Genomic DNA, 22,445 nt, shown 5'->3' with positions numbered 1-22,445 from the left:
AAAGAGACAAAGAGAGGGGAGAAGGAAAGACATTCTTGAAAGAATAGAAAACCCCCAGATCCCACTCTCCCTACTGTATAGGACAGCCAGAATGCCCGGCCACGCGGTCTACGGCATCGACCAGAGCCTCAGCCGGCGAAGCGTATTCTTTAGTGGTCTTCAGCAGTGGTTCAAGAAACAATCGTCGAGAAGGGGATGATAATATAAATATGACCGAAGGTCGGGAAATATAACAATATTGCAATTTAGTAAGAGCTCTGCATAAAGCGATCAGCTAGCTGGGAAGAAAGAAATCTGAGGGTCCTCGAAGCGTGAGGTATTTTAGGTACACTACACGTCACGTTAGGGATAGTATTACAGGCACGCTCATGTCGACGTCCCCTTTTGATCTTCGAAAGACGAGATGCAATACTCTGCGGTTACCACTAGATGTCGGAATATATGCACAACATGTGATTCTAAGCAGATTAACGAGCATCAGAACAAGTTACTTCTTACCTTGTAACGTTCTTTCGATGGGATGTTCCTCTGACGTATTCCTTATCTTTGATAATTCGTCTCCAGCTTGCTGGCCTCGGAAATGTTCTATCTGTAGAGGGCGCTGCGCGTCGACGTCCGCCGAGTCGATGTCCCTTGACAGTCACCGTATCGGCGCCAACGTCACCATGCCCATAAATAGCCACACGCGGCATCCATTGCTCAGTTCCATTTTGTAGCATAAGATAAGTCATGCCTGAATTGGTTATTGACCTTGAAGGAGCGTAAGCTGCAACCACAAGGGAAGTATTACTGCGGGGATGGATGGGTGGGGCGATAAGGAATACATTGGAGAAACATCCCATCGAAAGAACGTTACAAGGTAAGAAGTAACTTGTTCTTCGAAGGGATTGTGGCCTCCGACGTATTCCTTATCTTTGATAGACTCCCATAGCAGTGGCATGTAATTGGAGGTGGGAGTAATAATGTCATGTATCCCTTTTAGGAATGAACCGCATGTAATACGGCTTTTCCAAATCTTGTCTCTTGACTAGCGGAGGAATCCAGGTTGTAAACTTTTGTGAACGTATGTGCAGACGACCATGTGGCAGCCGCACATATGTCTCGGACCGGTACCCCTCTTTGGAGGGCCGAAGAGGCTGCGATACCCCTGGTTGAATGAGCCCTAAGATTTTGGGGTGGCTCTTTCCCTGCCAGTTTGTAACATTCCAGAATGGCCTAAATAATCCACCTGGAAATAGTCTGTTTTGTTATGGGTAGTCCCAACTTGTGACCTGAGTATCCTACAAACAGTTGGTCTGCTTGCCTAATCCTAGCCAGTCAGCTGATGTAAAAGCTCAGAGCTCGCCTTGGGTCCAGCCTATGTAGCCTTTCTTCCTCTTTCCCGGGATTGGGAGGAGGATAGAACGAAGGTAAGGTAATTTTCTGAGTAATATGAAATTCATAAACCACCTTTAGGAGGAAATTAGGCTTCACCTGTAGGACAACTTTGTCCTTATGGAAAATTGTATTGGGGAGGGGGGGGGGGGGGGGTTTACAAGAGAGCTTGTAGCTCCCTCACCCTCCTAGCAGATGTTAGTGCTACCATTAGGACAGTTTTAAGCGTGAGAAATCTCAGCGAACAAGAGTGGAGTGGTTTGAATGGAGTACCCATTAGGAAGTTTAAGACTACATTTAAGTCCCATAAGGGAACTTGGAATGGCCTTGGAGGATAAACATTAGTTAATCCCTTGAGAAATTGTATTACTAGAGGTAGTTTGAAATACGATGGTTCCTCCGCAGTGCGCTTAAAGATTGAAAGCGCTGCGAGATAGCCTTTTACAGTGCCAACTTGAAGGCCTGAGTTTGCAAAGTAGAGTAGAAACGAGAACACCGTTGGTGTACCCCATGAAAAAAGGGTCGATATTCCCTTCTCTACACCAGCTGCAAAATTTGTTCCAACGGCAGCGGTATAAAGACTTTGTTGCTGGCTTTCTGGCCGAAAGCAACACCTCCATGATGTCATCAGGGAGGTCCCAATCCTTGTACCTCACCCTTTCAGAAGCCAAGCGTGAAGGCTGAGGGTTCTGATGTCTTGATGGAGAACCTGACCTGAACCTGCGAGAGAAGATTCTCTTTGAGTGGAAGACAGATTGGAGTGCAGATGGACATATCTAGAAGGTCCGGGTACCACGTTCTCCTGGCCCAGTCCGGGGCAATTAGGATCATGGTTTTCCGGAATCTTCTCAACCTCCTGATCATTTGAGGAATAACAGGGACTGGTGGAAACGCGTAAAGAAGTGGGAAATCCCAGTCCACTACAAACACGTCTCCTAGAGCTCCTCTCTGGGGAAATTCCCTTGAACAGAACAGATCGCACTTCCTGTTGGTGCTTGTGGCGAACAGATCCACCTGAGGGGTTCCCCAAAGGGCGAAGATCTCTTGAGGGACTTCCTGAGCTAGAGCCGGCTCAGAGCGTCCGCTGTCCAGTTCTTCTCTCCGGCTAGGTGGACTGCCGATAGAGAGATTCCTTCCTGAATTGCCCAAAACCAGAGCTGCATTGCCTCTCTGCACAGTGGCAGTGACCCTACGCCTCCTCTTTTGTTGAGGTAGTGCATGGCCACTGTGTTGTCCGTCATTATCAGGACATTTCTCCCCTGTACTGCTGGCAGGAAAGCTTTCAGCGCTAGTCTGATCGCTCTCAGCTCTAATAGGTTGATATGTAATCTGGACTCCGATGGAGACCAACGACCGCTGATGGTCAAGTCGTTGGCATGGGCTCCCCACCCCGTGAGTGAGGCGTCTGTGACTACTGTTATCTCCGGGCATGGTTGCCCAAACAGTTGTCCTTTCAAGATGTTCTCTGGATAGGCCCACCATTGAAGGTCGTGGGCTACCTTGTCCGGAATCCAGAGGAGATCGGTCATTCTCCCTGAGAATTGCGACCACTGAGTTCTCAGTGCCCACTGAAGAGATATTCTCAGGCGAGCCTCTGGCACAAGGAGATGCAGGATGCCATGAGGCCTAGCAACCTAAAAAAGTCAAAGGCTGGGAGACGTTGGGCATTTTGGAACATGTTGACCATCTGCAGAATATCTTGAGCCCTCACCTCTGGTGGCGAGGCTTTTCCCAGGGAAGTGTCCAGGACCGCTCCAATGAACTGGAGTCTCTGTGATGGTATCATCTGTGACTTCTTTAAATTGAGGGAGAAGCCCAGTTTGTGAAGGAAGTGGCAGCCATAATCTAGCTGGATCTGAGCTTGTTCCGAAGATACAGCCCTGATCAGCCAATCGTCCAGGTCGGGGTAGACGTGGATCCCTTCCCTCCTTAGACTCGCAGCCACTATTAGCTTGGTGAAAACCCTCGGGGCGGAAGTCAGCCCAACTGGCAGAACTCGAAATGGATAATGAGAGTCGCCAATTGCGAACCTCAGGTATTTCCTGTGTTTGAGATGGATTGGCACATGGAAATAAGCATCCTGAAGGTCCAGAGATACCAGCCAGTCCTGGAGCTGGAGAGCCTGAAGGATCTGAGAGAGAGTGAACATCTTGAACTTGTCCTTCCTGAGGAACTTGTTCAATTCTCGTAAGTCCAGGATGGGTCTCAGTCCTCCGTCCTTCTTTGGTATGAGAAAGTAGGGGGGGTTACCAGCCCTTGTTCCTGTACGCTACAGGTACCAGTTCTATGGCACCTTTCTCTAGCAGGTCTATAATTTCCTGCAAGAGGAGCGGATCTGGAACTTTTAGAGAGCTGTGCCCCGGTGAATGAGGGATGTGTAGAAAGGGTAGGCAGTAACCCTGGGCAACTGTCTCCAATGCCCAAGCATCTGACGTTATAGCCTGCCATTCCATCAGATGGTGAGTTAACCTGCCCCCTACAGGTGTTCTGTGTGGAAAGACCTCACTCAGAGTGGTTTGGGGGCGGCTGATGCAGATGCCGAGGGTAAAGAGGCACCTGCTGCTGCTGCGGCTTTATTACTTTTGACCCGTCCACCTCGGGTGGATCTCCTTTGGCCTCTTTGAGTCGGCTGTCCTCTGCCTTTCCCGAATGCAGAATAATAGTGAAAGGACTTTCCTCTTCCAGAGGTTCCTGAGGGGCGAAAAGGAGTTTGGCGGATTGCAGCTCCTAATGATTGTGCTGCTGCTTTAGATGTCTGCAACTTTTCCAGGCTGTCATCAGCCTTTTTACCGAATAAAGAAGAGCCGTAAAAGGGCATATTCAAAAGTCTGGCCTGTACATCTGGAGCAAAGCCAGACTTTCACAACCACGCATGCCTGCGGATTTTCGTACTTGCCGCCATGGCCCTGCTGATCCTGTCAGGGGAATCGATGCCAGTTTGAAGTGATTCGCACATGGCATCCTTGCCATCTTTAATGTTAAGGAAGGCTTCCCTTTCCTCTCCTTCGGGTATGCAGTCAGCCACTGATGAAGCACACTCCCAGTGTGTGACTGAACCTGGCAAGCGTACAGGTGGCGTTGATGGACTTCAACACAATACTACAAGCAGAAAATACTTTTTTGCCATAGAATCGTACCTTTGGTCATCTCTAACCTGTGGGACAGTAGGGTAAGCGGACCTGCTGCTTGATGAAGTTGCCGCTTGAACCACCAGGCTCTCTGGAGTCGGTGTTTTGATAAGTAATCAGGGTCAGCCGCAGCTACCCTATACTTGGCTGACAATCTTTTATTGACTGCAGGGATAACACGAGTTCCCCAATTAGATGAAATCTTTCTTTGTAAGGATGCATGGAAGGGGACCACAGGATCCTCCTGTGGACCTTTGTCTAATATCTCTGTCAGGTCATCCTGTTGAAAAACAGGTGAAGGTGCAGACCAACCCATAAATTCAATAATCCTTGCCATCAGGGTTCTATAGGGTGTTTCGGCATGTTCCCCTGGGTCTGGTTTAACAAATTCCACTTCTGGGGAAGTGTCCAGCCCACTTGCCTCATGTAATGACTCCTGTAGGTCTTTCAACCTTCTTTCCTCAGAGGTGAAATCCTCTGAAACAGGTAGTGTGGTCCTCTGCAACCGAAGGTTTCCTGGTCAGAATCCTACCCTTCTTCATAGATTGAAGATAATCCGGGGTGCTCTGACCTCGGAAATGGCGTAAAACCCATTTCTAAGGCAGAAGGAGCCAAACTCGTCATTATTGGGCGAGAAAACATCGATGTCGTCGACGCCGATGTGACAGGCTTCGAAGGCGCCGAGAACGGCGTCGAGAAAACTGGAAGAGGCCTCAAAGAACTCGAGAGGATCGGGATACTACTCGAGGATGTCGACGACGGTCTCAGCGTCGTGCCGGAGGCTCTTGGTATCACCGTTGGACGTCTCTTCTTTGAGTGACTCGATCTCGACGAATGGTGGGAGCCACTTCGAGATCTAGAATGGGAATGCTTTCGACGGCGAGGAGACGAATGCCTCGACTCAGCCGAAGAAACTTTCGAGGAGGTTTTGGCTGACTTAACTCTCTTGAGCTTCCCCTTGCGCTCCTTCAAGGCTTTCGCCGTCATGGACATGCAGTCCTCACACTCTGAACAATGGTGCTCGTGTGGATCCGTTTGACATTTTTTTACCGCAGTCTCGACATTTCTTGAAGCTGGATCGCGGCGTTGTCTGTTCCGATGAAGAAGCCATCGAGAATGAGTTGGTATTTGAGTAAATGTAGAAGGTTTATCTGACTGAACTGAGCAACGATATTCCGAGGCCCCACGAAGCGCGGAAAAACAGAACTGAGCAACGGACGCCACGCTTGGCTATTTATGGGCATGGTGACGTCAGCGCGATACGGTGGCTGTCGAGGGACGTCGACTCGGCGGACGTCGACAGGCAGCGCCCTCTACAGAGAAAACATTTCTGAGGCCAGCAAGCTGGAGACGAATTATCAAAGATAAGGAATATGTCAGAGGACAGAATCCCTTCGAAATATATTTTCTAAAAAAAGTTGAAACTAAATAGCTGTTGTGAGATTATTGAGCATCATGTTGCAGAGGCAGGACGCCAGGTACCTTTTAGTTTGTGCTATTAGGTTTCACTTGCAACACCTATAAGTTGAAATTATTGCATTGGAGTAGACAGGAAGAAATGGCATATGAAGAGGGACATACAGTTCCTTCATTCATTTAGTCATTTGTATAGGGTCTTTTACCATAATTATGATGCCAACGTGCTGTTGGTTGAACGCCTTCGGAGGGCCCAGAGTCAAAATTTGAGAGGAATGGGAGGAGCTATTATGCAGGAGTGCATTTCAGCCATTAAAAAGTATGTGAGGGTGGCCAAGACCCTGCTAGTCACCCATGTCCGAATGGCATTTGGATGGGCACGGCAGAGGTAAACAATCAAGGGTGGACTGTGTTTAGACAGCATTCTAAAAGGCCAATGCCTGCTACTCAAGCTTGCGCTGTGAAGAGGAAATGTTGACATTTCTCTCTGCGTGAGCCCAGTGTTAACATTTTATAAAACCAAGGTTTTACCATCTATAACCTATGGGGGAGAGATACAACTGAGGCATAAAAAGTCCTGGATCGCCTTAAATACTTGGGAATGGGAGTGTTATTTGATTTTTGAGAGGTACAGTATTTCGAAAGACACAGCTCTTCACAACCCAAATACACTGAAAAGGAGACTCAAAAAATGGGATTGGATTGCACAATCAGTGAAGTCAGAACATAACACCTATACGCGGATTGACTGCTTGATATCAGACCAGTCGGTACTTGTCCAGAATACTTGAAGTCACCCAGTAGATTGTGGCAATGCAGGGTGATGAGGCAGCGGCAGAATCTGATCCATACCAAGGAAATTCTGGGTGCTTGTAATAAAGTGCCAAGGGCCTTGATATTACGTCGCTTGTGTTCCCTGCCCGAAGAGGTGGCGACCTTGCGCCATATATTATTGCTCTGTAGCTCACTGGAGGCGAGGCGTATGACTTACTTTGGCCATCGTATTCAACCTTATGCCGAGAACCATATTGAAAGAGTGGCAGCTCCTCATGAACTCCTATGATGGGAATGAATGGATGGTCGATGCAATCCACTTCTTAAAAGAAATCTTGGATTCTGGTGAAAGGGTCACATGATTGGTTTGCCAAGTGTTTTAACGTTCATGGCTTCTTAGTTCCCTGTTTTTTCTATCTCTTTTTCTTTCCGCCTTTATCCGCTGTACTTTGTATTTTAAATGAAATATTACTATGTTGTATTTATGCAAATTTTAAATGAAGTATTACCTTTTGTGTTTCTTTTTTATGTTTTGTTAAAGGTTACTTTGTTAAGCAAATAATAAAAAAAAATGTAAAACCACAGGGATGAACGGTGTTCAAAGAGATAGATTATGTGGGAAGCTACAGTTTGAATGTTTGTCATTAAAGGTAGATTCATTCTTCTGGCAGAGATGATGTGCGATAGGGTCTGTGTTACATGCCAGTGCAGGGTGTGTGGGATGAGCCTGTGCCTTACGCCAAGTTACAAAGGTGCGGTGTGTGAGAGGAGAAATGGCTTAGCTGTAAAAGCAACGATATTCCCATCCTGGGTTCCGACTATGTACAAAGAGCAGTGCTGCGTATCACAGACGGAATAAGTGCTAAATGGATACCCAATACTACCCCTGGGAAAGGATCTTGGAGTGATAAATGGCCATCCCTAGTTCCTTCTAGTGGGAACAAGACTCCCATGTCAAGGTTTCTTCCGGCAGCGTGGGTCACCCCCACGTGCTTTACACTAACATGCAGTGCCGACTATGAGGAGTGATCCGATGCGGCCAATTGTCCTCCTGGAAGATCCAAGGCTTTCTCTAAGGTGCAATGAATTGCCACATCCCTCCAGCCCCCCAAGCCCATATGAGTGCAATACTCAGCCTACTCTCAGGATTCTTGTCATGCGCCAGTTTCTGGAATACCCTCTTAGGCCCTCGGTAAGGTTTGGCGGTGCCCTAAGCAGAGATTTGAGGTGGCAGAGCCCTGGCTGGTTGCTGACAGAAGAACAAGTGGGAGGGAGTGTGCCGGGGAGAGGGTGGGCGAGACTATAGCTGGTATGGGGGATAGGGGTGTGGGGAAGTAGGGAGAGTGGGTCGGGCATGGGGAAAGGTGGGGGGGAATCAGGATGTGGGAGGGCTTTCCTGAAGGCCAAGTGCCTCTAGGTGGTGTTTGCTTATATGCCCGCCCATGGCCATGCTAATCCCTATGGCCATTCTCACCCATTCCTGCCTTTGCCCACCCAAAAAACCTCCTCATGGAAACTCTTTCAGCTCGCTTTAATCAAGCCTTACCATCAGGCTTTGCATTCAACGTGCCTGTCAGTGTTTGTTCAAAGTAGTCTTCTGAGAGTTCATAGCTTAATTTCAAGTTGTAAACACGCTACTGGTATTATAAAAATGTCTTACCAGGCCTTGATTTATAAAAACTGTGTGTCCTTCACTGAAGTCTGAAGTCCTGCTAAAAACAAGCATTGGCAAAGCCAGAGAAGTCGTTTAAAAAAAAAGCATTGGCAAAGCCAACATTTTTGGCTTGTGCAGACATTTTAAGCTTTTGCCAGGCAATGATATTAGATGCCCAGGTACTTGCACCGTTTTGCACCTGCAACCACAACAATGGGTAGTTAAAACCTCTATGGCTGTGCCTGGCAAGTGCCTTTCCCATGCCTACACAAAACCCGTAACTGTTGGCATGACCAATGCTGCTTTCCCGTTTTGGAAAATTACATTTTTGCATGCTCTCCATAGTCCTCTCCTGCCTCCTCTCCTCACTTCTGCAATGCTGCCATAAAGTAACAGGACGCAGGGGGGACCCACAGAGCATATAATCGTAGATGGGTAGCGATTCACTTGTTGCTCTTTTCCACCTGGGTTTTTCCAAGTGACATCTTTGTTAACTCCTTGGTGGTATACATCCATGTGTGTGAGAGCTAGCGTTCTATACACCCCAGAGTCACAAGGGGGATCATTCAGAAATGATAGGGAATCTATAAAATGGAGCCCTCTCACAGCTTTGTAAATGTGTCTTATTCGTGTAATTTCACTTGTAAACTAAAAAAAAAAAAACTCTAAAACATTCAAAATGTACGGTGTCTTGCCTACCTCTGTAATGAAGCGGATGCACTCCAGGAATATATAGTCTTTATGGTTCTCGTTTACCACCTTCTCATCCACAAAATGCCGGGGCTCCAATGTCGGGTGATCTAGAAAATTAACATTCAACGTAAAATAGGAGCCACCACAGCACAGGCAAAACTGCAGTCAACACCACTAGACATGAGCCAGCATAGGACAGGCAAAACTGCATCCAAACACCACCAGACATGAGCCTCCACAAGACAAGCAAAGCTACAGTCAAACACCACCAGACATGAGGTTCCACAGGATAGGCAAAACTGCAGCCAAACACCACCAGACATGAGGTTCCACAGGATAAGCAAAACTGCAGCCAAACACCACCAGACATGAGGTTCCACAGGATAGGCAAAACTGCAGCCAAACACCACCAGACATGAGGTTCCACAGGATAGGCAAAACTGCAGCCAAACACCACCAGACGTGAGGTTCCACAGCACAGGCAAAACTGCAGCCAAACACCGCCAGACACGAGCCACTACATGACAGGCAAAACTGCAGCCAAACACCACCAGACATGAGCCACCATAGGATAGGCAAAACTGCAGCCAAACACCACCAGACATGAGGTTCCACAGGATAGGCAAAACTGCAGCCAAACACCGCCAGACATGAGCCACTACACGACAGGCACAACTGCAGCCAAACACCACCAGACATGAGGTTCCAGAGGATAGGCAAAACTGCAGCCAAACACCACCAGACATGAGGTTCCACAAGACAGGCAAAACAGCAGCCAAACACTACCAGACATGAGCCTCCACAGGCTAGGCAAAACTGCAGCCAAACACCACCAGACATGAGCCACCACAGGATAGGCAAAACTGCAGCCAAACTACCACCAGACACGAGCCACTACACGACAGGCACAACTGCAGCCAAACACCACCAGACATGAGCCATCACGCAACAAGCAAAACAAATGGTTGGACTGGGGCCAAAAACCAATCCATTCTCCCAAAAAAAAAAAAAAAAATGGTTACCCTCATTAACAAATCAAAGTGCGTGAATTGGCTAAACAGTTATGGCAGAACCGGACAGCATATTTTGGGGGAAACCGTTTTTGAAAGGGACTCAGCCACGCCCTGAACCTTTAACGGCCATTATGAACACATGCATACTAGCACTGCCTAACTTTCCCATACTTCAGACTTCCGTCCCTCATAGGGCTTTCAACCTACAGCACGTTGGGAACATACCCATGGTGAAAGGCACTATACAAATGATGAAATGAAATTGTGCATTTCAAGAATATTGAGCTAGTCAAATTGTTTACAGTTACCAGGTGCATAGTCTAGGAAGTCATTAAAGTAGCTCATATAAGCATGCAAAGAGTTACACATCCACATTGTGCAAGTGCAAAATATTTACAAAATAATTCAAAATGAGTATAGCCAAGGTGCTGTGTACCAATGGTTGGTGGTTCCAAGTCGCTCTCTATATCTGAATTTACAAGTGATGAGGCTGCACTGCTTGTTCTAGAACGGGGCAGGTTGTCATATTTTGGTTGGTATGTATGCACCCTGGTATCTTTATAGTCCCGGTCATCTCGGGAGAATTTGCAAGATTTACGTAGTTTAATCTCATCTTGGTGTTGGTGTAATATATTTTATTTTTATTTAATTTGAATTTATAAAGCGCCCTGCGGCCCGGAGGCATCGTGGCGCTGTTCCAGCAAGTTACTTAGTACAGTAGGACATGTAACACATAAGTAGTGAAGAAGTTGGTACATGTTCAGTGACAGTGTAGAGAAAGAGTTCCAAGGGTTACAGTGGAACAGGGTGGAGAAAGTACATTTGTAAAAGGTGTTAGTTAAATAACTGTTTTTAGCAGTTTTCTGAACACAGAGATTTTTCGCTTCTTAAGTTGAGAGGTAGTGCGTTCCAGGCTATTGGGGCTAATACTTCGAACCTGGTGCCGCCTGCTTTAGCTCTGTTGAAAGCTGGGATCGATAGTAGGTGGGAGTATTGGTCACGTTTAGGTCTGTGGGCTGTAGTCTGGTGTATTCTGGGACGGTCTTGGCGAGGCAGTTGTGTATGAGGGGTTTGAATGTTATGCATTCTCTGATTGGGAGCCAATGGGCGTCCTTTCTTGCCTAGGAGATATGCTCTCTCTTGGGGATGCTAAGGGCGGCTCTGAGGGCGTTGTTTTGTGCAATCTGTAGTCTGTTAATGTTATTGGCAGAAGTGCCTACGAGAAGGATGTTACAGTAGTCAAGTTTTGCTCCAATTGTGGCTCTCGCAATGTTAAGGAGATTGCTTGTAGAAAGGTGAGGTTTTACTGCATTTATAATTTTTGTCATGAGGGCAGCGGCGGATGAGATGGCGCTGACTTGTCTGTCCATACTTAGGGTAGAGTCGGGGGAAACCCCAAGGGTTTTCACTGATGTGAGGCTGTAATGGTAGTATTCTCAATAATGAATGAATTATACTTCACATTGTTTTTTTAGGGCGTCTTTGGGGCCTACTAGCAAGATTTCCGTTTTTTCCCCGTTTAAGCAGAGCCCATTGGCTGACATCCAAGCCTGGATGCGTGCATATGTTAGCTGCAGGGTGTGGAGGTCTTGTTCGTAGTTTCCTGTTAGGGGGAGAAGAATTTGTGCGTCATCGGCATAGTTTGTGAAAGCTATGCCGAAGTCTTCTAGGTCTCTGAAAAGTGGGAGGGTAAAGAGGTTGTAAAGGGTGGTCGATGTACAGGATCCTAATATAGAATACATGGTCTTGAAATGTTTGTCTTTAGTGGTTAAGGGTGCATCAAAGTCATCTATTTTTTAATTGCATCAATTTGCACAGTTATACGCAAATGTTTGCGTTCTGCACGCTCAATCAACATGATCATGTTATTCTAAGTAGTCGCAAGATTCTCTTCCCATTGGGTGGCTAAATCACCATCCAAAGGATTTTCAAAATCTGGAAGTATTAGAATGTGAAGGCCACGTGGAATTTTTTGTTCCTCTAAATAGTGTTTCAGGGTAGTCATCTCCCAAAGAACAAGTTACTTTCTTACCTGGTAACGTTCTTTCGAAGGGATGGTCCGACGACGTATTCCATATCTATGACATGTAATCACCACAGCTGTGCTGCTTCGGAAACTTTTTCGGCGTCTGCGTCCTGCCTCGATGACGTCGATGCGCCGCCGTCGAGGACCTCCTCCGACGTACGACGTCATCCGATGTGATAAGTAGGACGCACGACGCCAGTAGCCTCAGTTGTAGTTTTTTCCCCCAGAAAGTGTGACATTAGTCAACTGCCAGTCCGACACAAAGCCTTGCGGAACGTAAGCTGCAATCGCAACAGAAATTCTGCAGCGGGGAAGGCAGGGTGGGAGCGATATGGAATACGTCGTCGGACCATCCCTTCGAAAGAACGTTACCAGGTAAGAAAGTAACTTGTTCTTCGAGGGGATTGGGTCCTCCGACGTATTCCATATCTATGACAGACTCCCAAAGCAGTACCAAATCAAGGAGGAGGGAAAGAATTTAGAAACAAAATTTAGAATAGCCAATCAAATAGCAGAGCAAAGGACCGCCTTGCCAAAGGCCAGATCCTGCCCTCTGATGGAATCGAGGGAATAATGCCGTACAAATGTATGTACTGAAGCCCAGGTGGCAGCATCACAGATGTTGCGAATAGGAACACCCCTCTGCAGGGCAGTAGATGCAGCCACGCCCCTGGTAGAATGGGCCCGCAAGCCAGCCGGTGGGTTCTTACCCGCCAAGCGGTAACACTCCGAGATGGCCAAAATAATCCAGCGTGACAAAGACTGTTTCGTCACAGCTTGCCCCAAGCGCTTACCAGCGTAACCAATAAAGAGTTGATCGTCCACTCTGACCCGGGACATGCGAGAAACATAAAAGCTCAAAGCTCTCCTAGGATCAAGCCTATGGAGCCTCTCCCCTTCCTTACCAGGATGCGGAGGAGGATAGAAAGCCGGAAGAACAATCTTCTGGGCCAAATGAAATTCCGTCACTACCTTTGGAAGAAAAGAAGGACGAACTCGAAGGACAACCCTGTCCTTGTGAAATACAGTGAAGGGTGGCTTAACAGAAAGTGCCTGTAACTCACTCACTCTGCGAGCGGAAGTAACCGCAACTAGAAACGCAGTTTTCAAAGTCAACAGCCTCAAAGGGCAAGAATGTAAAGGCTCAAACGGAGCACCCATAAGAAACCTAAGAACAAGGTTTAAATCCCAACCGGGCACCAGGAAAGGCGACGGAGGGAACACATTAGTGAGCCCTTTCAGAAACTGTGAAATTAAAGGGATTTTAAAGTAAGAACATTCTTCAGATGAGCGCTTAAAGATGGACAGCGCCGCCAGGTAACCTTTAATGGTACCCACTTGCAAGCCCCTGTGGGCCAAAGAAAGCAAAAAGGACAGAACCATGGGGATGTCACATGCAAAAGGATCCACATTCTGAACTCTGCACCAGTCGCAGAACTTACGCCAACGGCAACGGTACAGAGACTTAGTTGCGGGCCTTCGGGCCGAAAGCAACACCTCCATCACGTCTTCAGGGAGGTCCCAATCCTTATACCTCAACCTTTCAGAAGCCAAGCGTGAAGGTTGAGGGATCCGACCTCTGGATGGAGAACCTGACCCCCCTCCCGTGAGAGCAGATCGTCTCGGTAGGGAAGACGACGTGGAGGGCAGATGGACAAGTCGAGAAGGTCCGGGTACCACGTCCTCCGAGCCCACGCCGGAGCAATGAGGATCATCCGGGAACCGAACTTCCGCAACCTCCGCAGCACTTGCGGGATGACGGGGACTGGAGGAAACGCGTACAGCAGCGGGAATGACCACTCCACCACAAACGCGTCGCCTAAGGCTCCTTTCGGAGGAAATTCCCGCGAGCAAAACCTCTCGCACTTCCGGTTGACACTGGAGGCGAAGAGATCCACTTGAGGGGTCCCCCAAAGGGCGAAGATCTCCAGGAGAATCTCCTGAGCCAACTCCCACTCGTGAGAGATCGCGCTCTGCCTGCTCAGAGCGTCCGCCGTCACGTTTTCGTCTCCGGCCAGATGAACTGCCGAGATCGAAACTTCCTGCCGGATGGCCCAGAACTCGAGCTGCATCGCCTCCCTGCACAGAGGAAGTGACCCTGCCCCCCCCTTTTTGTTGAGGTAGTGCATGGCCACAGTGTTGTCCGTCATGATCAGGACAGCCTTTCCTCGCACAGTCGGCAGAAAAGCCTTCAGGGCTAGCCTGACGGCCCTCAGCTCCAACAGATTGATATGGAGTCTGGACTCCGACGGAGACCAACGACCGCTGACTGTCAGCCCGTTGGCATGAGCTCCCCAACCCGTGAGGGATGCATCCGTCACGATCGTCACCTCCGGCCAGGGTAGCCAAAACGGAGCCCCCTTCCTCAAGTTGCCTTCGACAGCCCACCACAGAAGGTCCCGGGCGACCGAGGGCGGCACCTGAACCGGGTCCGACATCCTGCCGGAGGACTGCGACCATTGCGTCTTGAGTGCCCACTGCAAAGATCTCATCCGCAGGCGAGCCTCTGGCACCAGAAGAATGCAGGATGCCATGAGGCCGAGCAACCTCAAGAACTCGAACGCCGGGAGCGTCTGGGCATGCTGAAACTTGTGCACCATCTGCTGAATGTGAAGAGCCCTCACCTGGGGAGGAAAACACTGCCCCAGGGAAGTGTTGAGCACTGCTCCGATGTACTGGAGCCTCTGTGTTGGCGTCAAACGGGACTTCTTTAAATTGAGGGAGAAGCCCAGCCTGTGAAGGGAGAGGCAGGCGACGGACAGATGATCCAGGACTTGCTCGGGAGAGCTCCCCCTGATCAACCAATCGTCCAGGTAGGGGTAGACGTGAATCCCCCCTTGCCTGAGATGCGCTGCCACCACCACCATGAGCTTGGTGAAAACCCTCGGGGCGGAGGTCAAACCGAACGGCAGGACCCGAAACTGAAAGTGCGAGTCGCCAACCGCGAACCTCAGGTACTTCTTGTGCTTGGGATGGATCGGCACATGGAAGTAAGCATCCTTGAGGTCGAGTGACACCAACCAGTCCTGAAGCTGAAGGGCCTGGAGGACTTGAGAGAGAGTAACCATCTTGAACTTGTCCTTCCTGAGGAGTTTGTTCAAACCGCGCAAGTCCATGATGGGTCTCAATCCCCCGTCTTTCTTCGAAATCAAAAAATAAGGGGAATACCATCCCTTGTTCCTCTCCGCTACAGGCACCAGTTCTATGGCGCCTTTCTCCAGCAGGGCTTGAATTTCCTGCGCAAGGAGCGGATCCGGACACTTCAAAGAGAGGTTCCCCGGTGGATTGTCGCGAGGCCTGTGCCGAAAGGGAAGACAGTAGCCGTGGGTTATGATCTCCAGAACCCACACATCTGAAGTAATGGCACGCCACTCTACAAGATGCTGCGCCAGCCTTCCCCCAACCGGCGAACCATGGTACATGGCCTCATGACTGAGTAGGAGCGGCTGCGGCGTTACCTGAGGGCAAAGAGGCAACTGCCCGAGCGGCCCTGGCACCACGGGTACCTTGTCGTCCACCTCTGGTACCCCTGCGTTGGCCCCTTTGACTGCCAGCTCCTCTCGCTCTACCAAAGGACGAGTAATAGCGAAAGGAGCCACCCCTCCACTGCTGTCCCCTAGGACGAAAAAGCGGAGGTTGGCGAACTGCAGCGCCCAACGACTTCGCTGCAGCTTTTGAGGTCTGCAACCTCTCAAGGCTCTCGTCAGCCTTGCTGCCAAAAAGATGTTCACCATCAAAGGGCATGTTGAGGAGCCGGGACTGCACATCAGGAGCAAACCCCGACTTCCGCAACCACGCAAACCTGCGTATCACGGTGCTCGCCGCCATGGACCTACTGACGCATTCAGCTAAGTCCAAACCCGACTGAACGGACTCACACATGGCATCCTTACCATCCTGGACCATAGCAAGGAAACCATCCCGTTCGACCCCTTCGGGAATATGTTCAGCCGCTAACGCAACACAGTTCCACAGAGTGTGCGTGAAACGCGACAAGGCACAAACGGAGTTGGCCGCCTGAAGCGCCATACCACCAGAAGAAAACACCTTCTTCGCCCAGCCATCAAAACGTTTGTCGTCCCTATCAGGAGGGATGGTAGGGTACGACGCCTGCTTTGCCGGGGCCGTGGCCGCCTGCACCACCAAACTTTCCGGAGTGGGGTGCCTGGTCAAGTAGCAGGGGTCGCCACTGGCTGGACGGTATTTTCGCGACAAGGATCTGCCCACTGCCGGGAGACTCTCCGGAGCAGTCCAAGCCGCCGCCACCCTACGCTGTAAAGCCATATGGAACGGCAGTACCGGGTCAGTTGGGGGACCAACATCAAGGATGTCCGTCAGATCATCCTGCACAAACTCCCCTGGGGGAGCAGACCATCCCAGATACTCAGACACCCTAGCCATAAGGCGCCGGTATGAGGAATCGGCATGGGAGCCAGGCTCAGGCCGACCAAATTCCACCTCCGGAGAGGTGTCCAGTCCACTGGCATCATGCAGCGACTGCCTCAAATCGTCAAATTGACTATGGCCCGAGACAATGTCATCCGGCACCTGACTAGGAACCAGGCCATCCGAATCCTCATCCGCCTCTGAAATATAATCCAAGTGGTGGAAAGGCACCCGAGAGTGCCTGCTCTTAACCAGAGCCTTCCTAGGGGGAACACCCGAGACACGGGGCACCTCCGACACGAAAGGCGTCGATGGCGTCGAGCGAATCGGCGCCGACGTCGAGAAAACCGGCAACGGCGCCGAGAGGATCGGCGTCGACGTCGAGGAAATCGGCGTCGACGTCAGATGCAGCGCCTCCAGTATCGGCGGCGTCGACACAGCCCTCGAAGCCGGAGCTCCGAGCGTGTCCCTCGACGACCTGACCGTCGACGGCTTCGACGACTTCCTCGGAGCCGGAGCCTCGAGAAAGCCTGTCGACGCCCTCGACGCCTCAGACGTCGATGTCTTCCTCGAAGACATCACAGGTGCACACGGTCTCGATCGCGTCGAGGACCGGGACCTGGAACGGGTACGGCGAGAACGAGCCCCCTTGTCCGAACGGGACCTCTCCCGTGACTCGCGCCGACCACTCTTGCGAGCGGTGGCTCTCGACCTCTCACGGCCGACCCCACTCGGGGGCGCGGACGGTTGAGTACCCTGCGACTCAAGAATCGCCAACATCTTCTTCCCGAAGGAAGCCCATTCCTCCGGCGTCGCACGGCTGGTGGGGTAACCGACGTGCCGGGCAGAGTCCTCTGAAGAGGACCTGGAAGGCGACCGGTGTCGGCGCTTCCGAGAATGCCTCGAAGAGGCTGAGGAGTGGCGAGACCGACTCCTAGAAGAAGACCGACGAGACTTCCGACGATGACGCGGAGAGTCACCCCTCGAATCATCCGTCGAAAGCCCCGCCGACTTCGACTTCCGGGGCTTGGACACCCGACCTACCGACAATTTCTTCTTACGTTCGCGTAAGGCCTTGGACGTGAGCGACAGGCAGTCGACACAGTCATCCGTGTCGTGGGCCTCCCCGAGGCACCAGAGGCAGGCATCGTGCGAGTCAGTCACCGACATCTTGGACCCACACTCCCCGCACTTCTTGAAGCCCGGACGCGGGGTTGAAGACGAAGTGGAAGACATCGTCGAAGGAATATCACAAACGAACAGGTTCGAAGAACCGGAAAGAACAGAACTCCAATGAGTCGAGGCTAGAACCGAGAAACACGAAGCAACACGTTCGCGGAAAAAACGGAACTGAGGCTACTGGCGTCGTGCGTCCTACTTATCACATCGGATGACGTCGTACGTCGGAGGAGGTCCTCGACGGCGGCGCATCGACGTCATCGAGGCAGGACGCAGACGCCGAAAAAGTTTCCGAAGCAGCACAGCTGTGGTGATTACATGTCATAGATATGGAATACGTCGGAGGACCCAATCCCCTCGAAACATATTTATCTCTTTAATACTTAGTCTTTCTAATTTGATGAATTTGTAACGTAAATCCTGTCAACCTTGGGCACAGGTTCCATTAGCACACAACCAACTGCAGCAGGCATCCAGTGCTCAATGTAATTAGCATCTGATACACTGACTGCCTCAGGCACAGACAAGCGCACTGGGCTCCAACGTGCTGCCCTGTATGGTTCTTAGTAGCCCATATAAGCACCCAAAACAACTGGCCAATGCTGGCCTGTCCAGGTGGCACTTCGGACCTTTACTCGATTCCCCAAGGGCCTGTCCGAACCTGTATTTGCCACAATGTAACATCCACCATTGGACATGGAAAACTGTAGCCATCCTCCAACAGACAGGACCCAACACAAACCAGCCATGCCAGAAAGGCCAAGAGCCAATAGAGAATGGGCAAAAGTGCAGCTATCCACCACCAGGGAGGAGCCAAAGTTCGACATGTAAATTTCCAACAAGGAAAAAGGCACCACTATGAACCAGCCAGGACACGCCAGGCAAAAGCCTAAATAAAATATTCAGAACAGCAGCTTTCGTCCAACCAACAAGATCCAGCATGGGACTGGGAAACCTTTAGCCATCCTCCACCAGAAGGAGTCAACACAAACTAACCATTATACACCAGACCCATTGTACACCAGGCAAGACCAAACATAACATGAGCAAGACTGCAGCTACCCTCCATCAGTGAGGAGCTAACAAGAGAAGTGAATCTGCAGCCAACATTGACCAGCCATGCTATACCACACAAGAACATACATTGCCTCATGGTTCTCCCAGTAAACAGGTGCCAACATAAATCATGTAAAACACCAACCACCCACCAAGATGAAACGGAGTGCTATAGAATGCCTGAACTAACAAACTCAACCACTGCAAACCATGAGCCAACAAATAGGAGCCACGTGTGGAACAAACTGCACCAGCATGATAGGCAGCAAAGAAAAGTGGAACCTACAGAGACAGAATACCGCCAGAGAAGAGCAAATGCGAAACATGTAACTCCTGCCTCCCTCCACCAGACAAGTGTAAACATAAGAGAAGAACTCCAGCCACAAGCTACCGGACAGGAGTGAACATAAAACACACCGACGTCTGGCCTCCAGCACCATCAGAAGCCAACACAAATCATCAGCTAGACTTCAGCAAACAGGATCAAATAAGAAATCTACACAACTCCACCCATCCACCAGCAGATAAACAATGACCCTGGAACACAATCTCTCTCTCTTTAGCCAAATAGCAACTAATCCCGTGGAGATTTATAGCCATCCTCCACAAGACCGGTACCAAAACTCACTGTTGTGCCCATCATCCACCACACGCATGTGCAGTAATTTCCTAGCAAAAGAATAATGTCACTCAGATTTTGTTTCTTTCCCTCAAGACAATGGAAGTCATTGGGATCCAGGAGATGGAGAACACTGCTGCCGGGGAGGTCCTTACTGCAGGATTTAAGTGATTTTGTGGTCTCCATCATTCTCCATGGTACTTTCTCTCCACCTTGCTCAAACCACTGTTCAGTCCTTGGACAGCAACCGAGTTCTGGGTTTTGGGACCTCACTCCACAGCATGCCACCCAGATGATGGTTCGCTCTCCTTCCTTGACTGTTGCTGGGTCTTGGGACCTCACTTCCCAGCATGCTACCCAGATGATGGTTCACTCTCCTTCCTTGACTGTTGCTGGGTTATGGGACCTCACTGCACAGCATGCCACCCAGATGGTTCACTCTGCTTCCTTGACTGTTGCTGGGTCACGGGACCTCACTCCACAGCATGCCACCGAGATGATGGTTCACTCTCCTTCCTTGACTGTTGCTGGGTCTTGGGACCTCTCTTCACAGTATGCCAACCAGGTGATGGTCACTCTTCTTCACAGACTGTAGCTGGGTCTTGGAACCTCAGTTCATAGCGTCCCACGTAGAGGAGTCTTCACTCCTTCAATGCTGCTGGGTCTTTTACACCGCCATTCTCAGGGGGCAACTCATAATGACTTAACTCTCCCGTGGACTGTTGGGCCCTGGGACCACATTTCCGCGTATGCATCATAACTGACTTTTTCCTCATTTTCACCCTCACAAGGACGCTGGTTTCTCTTATGTTCTGGGTCAGGCACATCCTTCGCATCTCCCCACCTGGCGATCTCTTGGTAAACTTGCTCCCTTTTGTTCCCTGTCCTTCCTACACTGCGCGACTGAAGGACGGGCTGGAGGTACATTTCCCTTTTGGCTTTCCTGTTGCTGTAGGAATATGATCATCATCCGTGAGCACTACCTGCTGTTTCGCCTCTTCTGCTACATCCTCCAGTATTGCTATTCAAAGTAGTCTTTCTGGCTCTGTCCTCTGCTGCACATGCAAAGCCTACAGCAAGGATTGCTTCTCTGCCAGCGGCAGTTCCTCTCCTGGTGCCTTTCCTGCCTGCAAGCAGCAATCCAGTAACTTCAAGCACTCCTTACACTGTATTTTCTGCCGTTCAGGTCACATGATCAAAAAAAGGAAAAGTCACACCACTCCAAGTTCTTCCCCATTTTATTTTATTTTGGGTACATGCGGAGCTCAAAGGTAGTTTCAGGAAGCAACAGAGAGCTGTATATGGGTAGGGTTTACAAGCATACATTGTAACTGTTATAGGGGTAGTAACTACTGGCATAAGCTTTAACTGTGAATACAAAACATGTAACAGAGCTGAGAGGGTGTTGGAGCTGTAAAGGGGATTTGTCATAGTTGACATAATGGAGCTGGGATACTCCGGGAAGGCATCCCCCATTGGACAGGACCAAACAACAAAACATACATAGCTACAGGCCTCCCTTAAAAAGGAACAAACAGTAGAGCTCACAGAGGTAGTGCCATTCCTTAAAAGGTACCTAGAACTTGCAGCAGAGGTCATCCATCATCCACTACGGAAGAGAATACGAGGACCCAGAAAGCTATGCCTAACTGTATAACTTAGAGGGGCACAACCCACCTCCAGCACATAGAACTACCCAGCAATGCAGATATGCAGATAATCCCCACCACAAAGGATATGACAAACCACAATGCACCATTCTTGTGGCACGCGCAAGGCATGAATGAATTGCCACTCTCACATTCATCAGAGAACTATTTCTGGAAGCACCATAGATCACTAAGCGCAAAAGCAGACCATGGCGGATCAAATTGAATCAAACATACCGATCAGTTGGGCACTTCCCCATATAAATGGAAGAAACTGGAAGTCATCGAGTCCCCACACGCCTTGGCTTCCAGCTGGCTCCATGCGGTACGTCTTCTGGAGCTTCCGCATCACCTCCAAATACCTGTGAAGAAAGAAGAGAAGGAGCATGAGGGGACTGGAGATGGAGTCAAGGGCAGAGTAGAGGACAAGGGCGAGGAGGGGAATGTTTGCAGCAATGTGCCAGAGTTGTGGCCCTCCCGCCTCCCCCAGTATGAGAGAGAGGCGCAGTTCAAAAAAGGAGCAGTGCATCCATGTGAGGTGTGGGTGGGGAGAGTTTTGTAAAGTGATGAAGGAAGACCATGAAATGGGGCAGGACTACATGCTATAAATGAAACCATTGTACCAGAGTGTTGCCTTCCAATAGCAATTCCAGTTCATTGCAGCCTAGAGAGCAGGATTTAGTTCCTCACCTATTAAAGATTTGGAAAACGATGGCCAGCTGGTCATCCACCTTCAGAACTCCAACCTTGCAGAGGCAGCAGAGAAAGGCAGCAAAGGCAGCTTCGTGTCCTAGAAGAGAGATGGCGACTTCATGAGCGAGAGGCTTTGGCTGCAGCTACTAGCCAACCTCCAGCGCTGCGCAAGTACCAAGGCACAGGAACGGTCTGGATGGATAACCATTCGCCTCCAAGACCCCACAGGACCGTGCATGATATGGTAAGCATTTGCAGGTATTCAATGTGTCAAAGGATATATACCAGACAGATGGTTGGGTTGGTGACTGTTGGATAGCTGTATGGTTTGTTGAGATTGCGGGAGAGGGGAAAAAAAGTTTTCATTAGTAAGATTTGCTAAACCATGTAGTGTGGGGTTTGAGACTGCAGGTTAATTCGACTAAAGAGATTTTCTAGCTGGTCCCTCATCCTCCTGTGGGCTCCCTCCACCGTAACCCAGGAATCCCTATTGTCTCAAATCAGGGAGAACACTAGAGATCGGTAGCCCCTACAGGCTAAGCAAGCCTCTCCACCCTGGGGAAGGGTGAGGCCTAAAGGCCAGGGCTTTATCAGTTTCAGTCCCTTGGTCTTAAAGATGGCTGAAAATGGTGGATGTGTTTCTCCAAACATTCCCCTGTTCACAATCTCCCTCTCACTCCGTCCCCTGATCTTAAGTCTCCTTATTCTCTGTCTATTCTATTCTTTCTCCCCCTCGCTCGCTCTTGCTATGGTTCTTACTAATCTCTCACATTCTACTCCCTCTA

The 22,445-nt window shown here is 49.8% G+C and overlaps 1 protein-coding gene across 2 annotated transcripts in view; it reads right to left on the bottom strand.

Annotated features, from left to right (window-relative positions):
• PTPA (protein phosphatase 2 phosphatase activator) overlaps positions 1-22,445 on the bottom strand; it is a 698,483-nt gene that overhangs the window by 341,680 nt on the left and 334,358 nt on the right. For both annotated transcript variants that reach the window (XM_069609220.1, XM_069609221.1), the window contains exons 6-8: positions 21,658-21,757; positions 21,205-21,329; positions 9,046-9,146 (exon numbers count right to left, since the gene is read on the bottom strand). In XM_069609220.1, the coding sequence (XP_069465321.1) occupies positions 9,046-9,146; positions 21,205-21,329; positions 21,658-21,757 (326 nt within the window). The remainder of the gene's footprint in view (positions 1-9,045; positions 9,147-21,204; positions 21,330-21,657; positions 21,758-22,445) is intronic.

The sequence above is a fragment of the Ambystoma mexicanum genome, chromosome 8 (assembly GCF_040938575.1).
Source record: "Ambystoma mexicanum isolate Mex_15411 chromosome 8, UKY_AmexF1_1, whole genome shotgun sequence".
Taxonomy (NCBI): Eukaryota; Metazoa; Chordata; class Amphibia; order Caudata; family Ambystomatidae; genus Ambystoma; species Ambystoma mexicanum.
The sequence above is the reverse complement of the archived record's forward strand: the minus strand, read 5'-3'. Positions and strand labels throughout refer to the sequence as shown.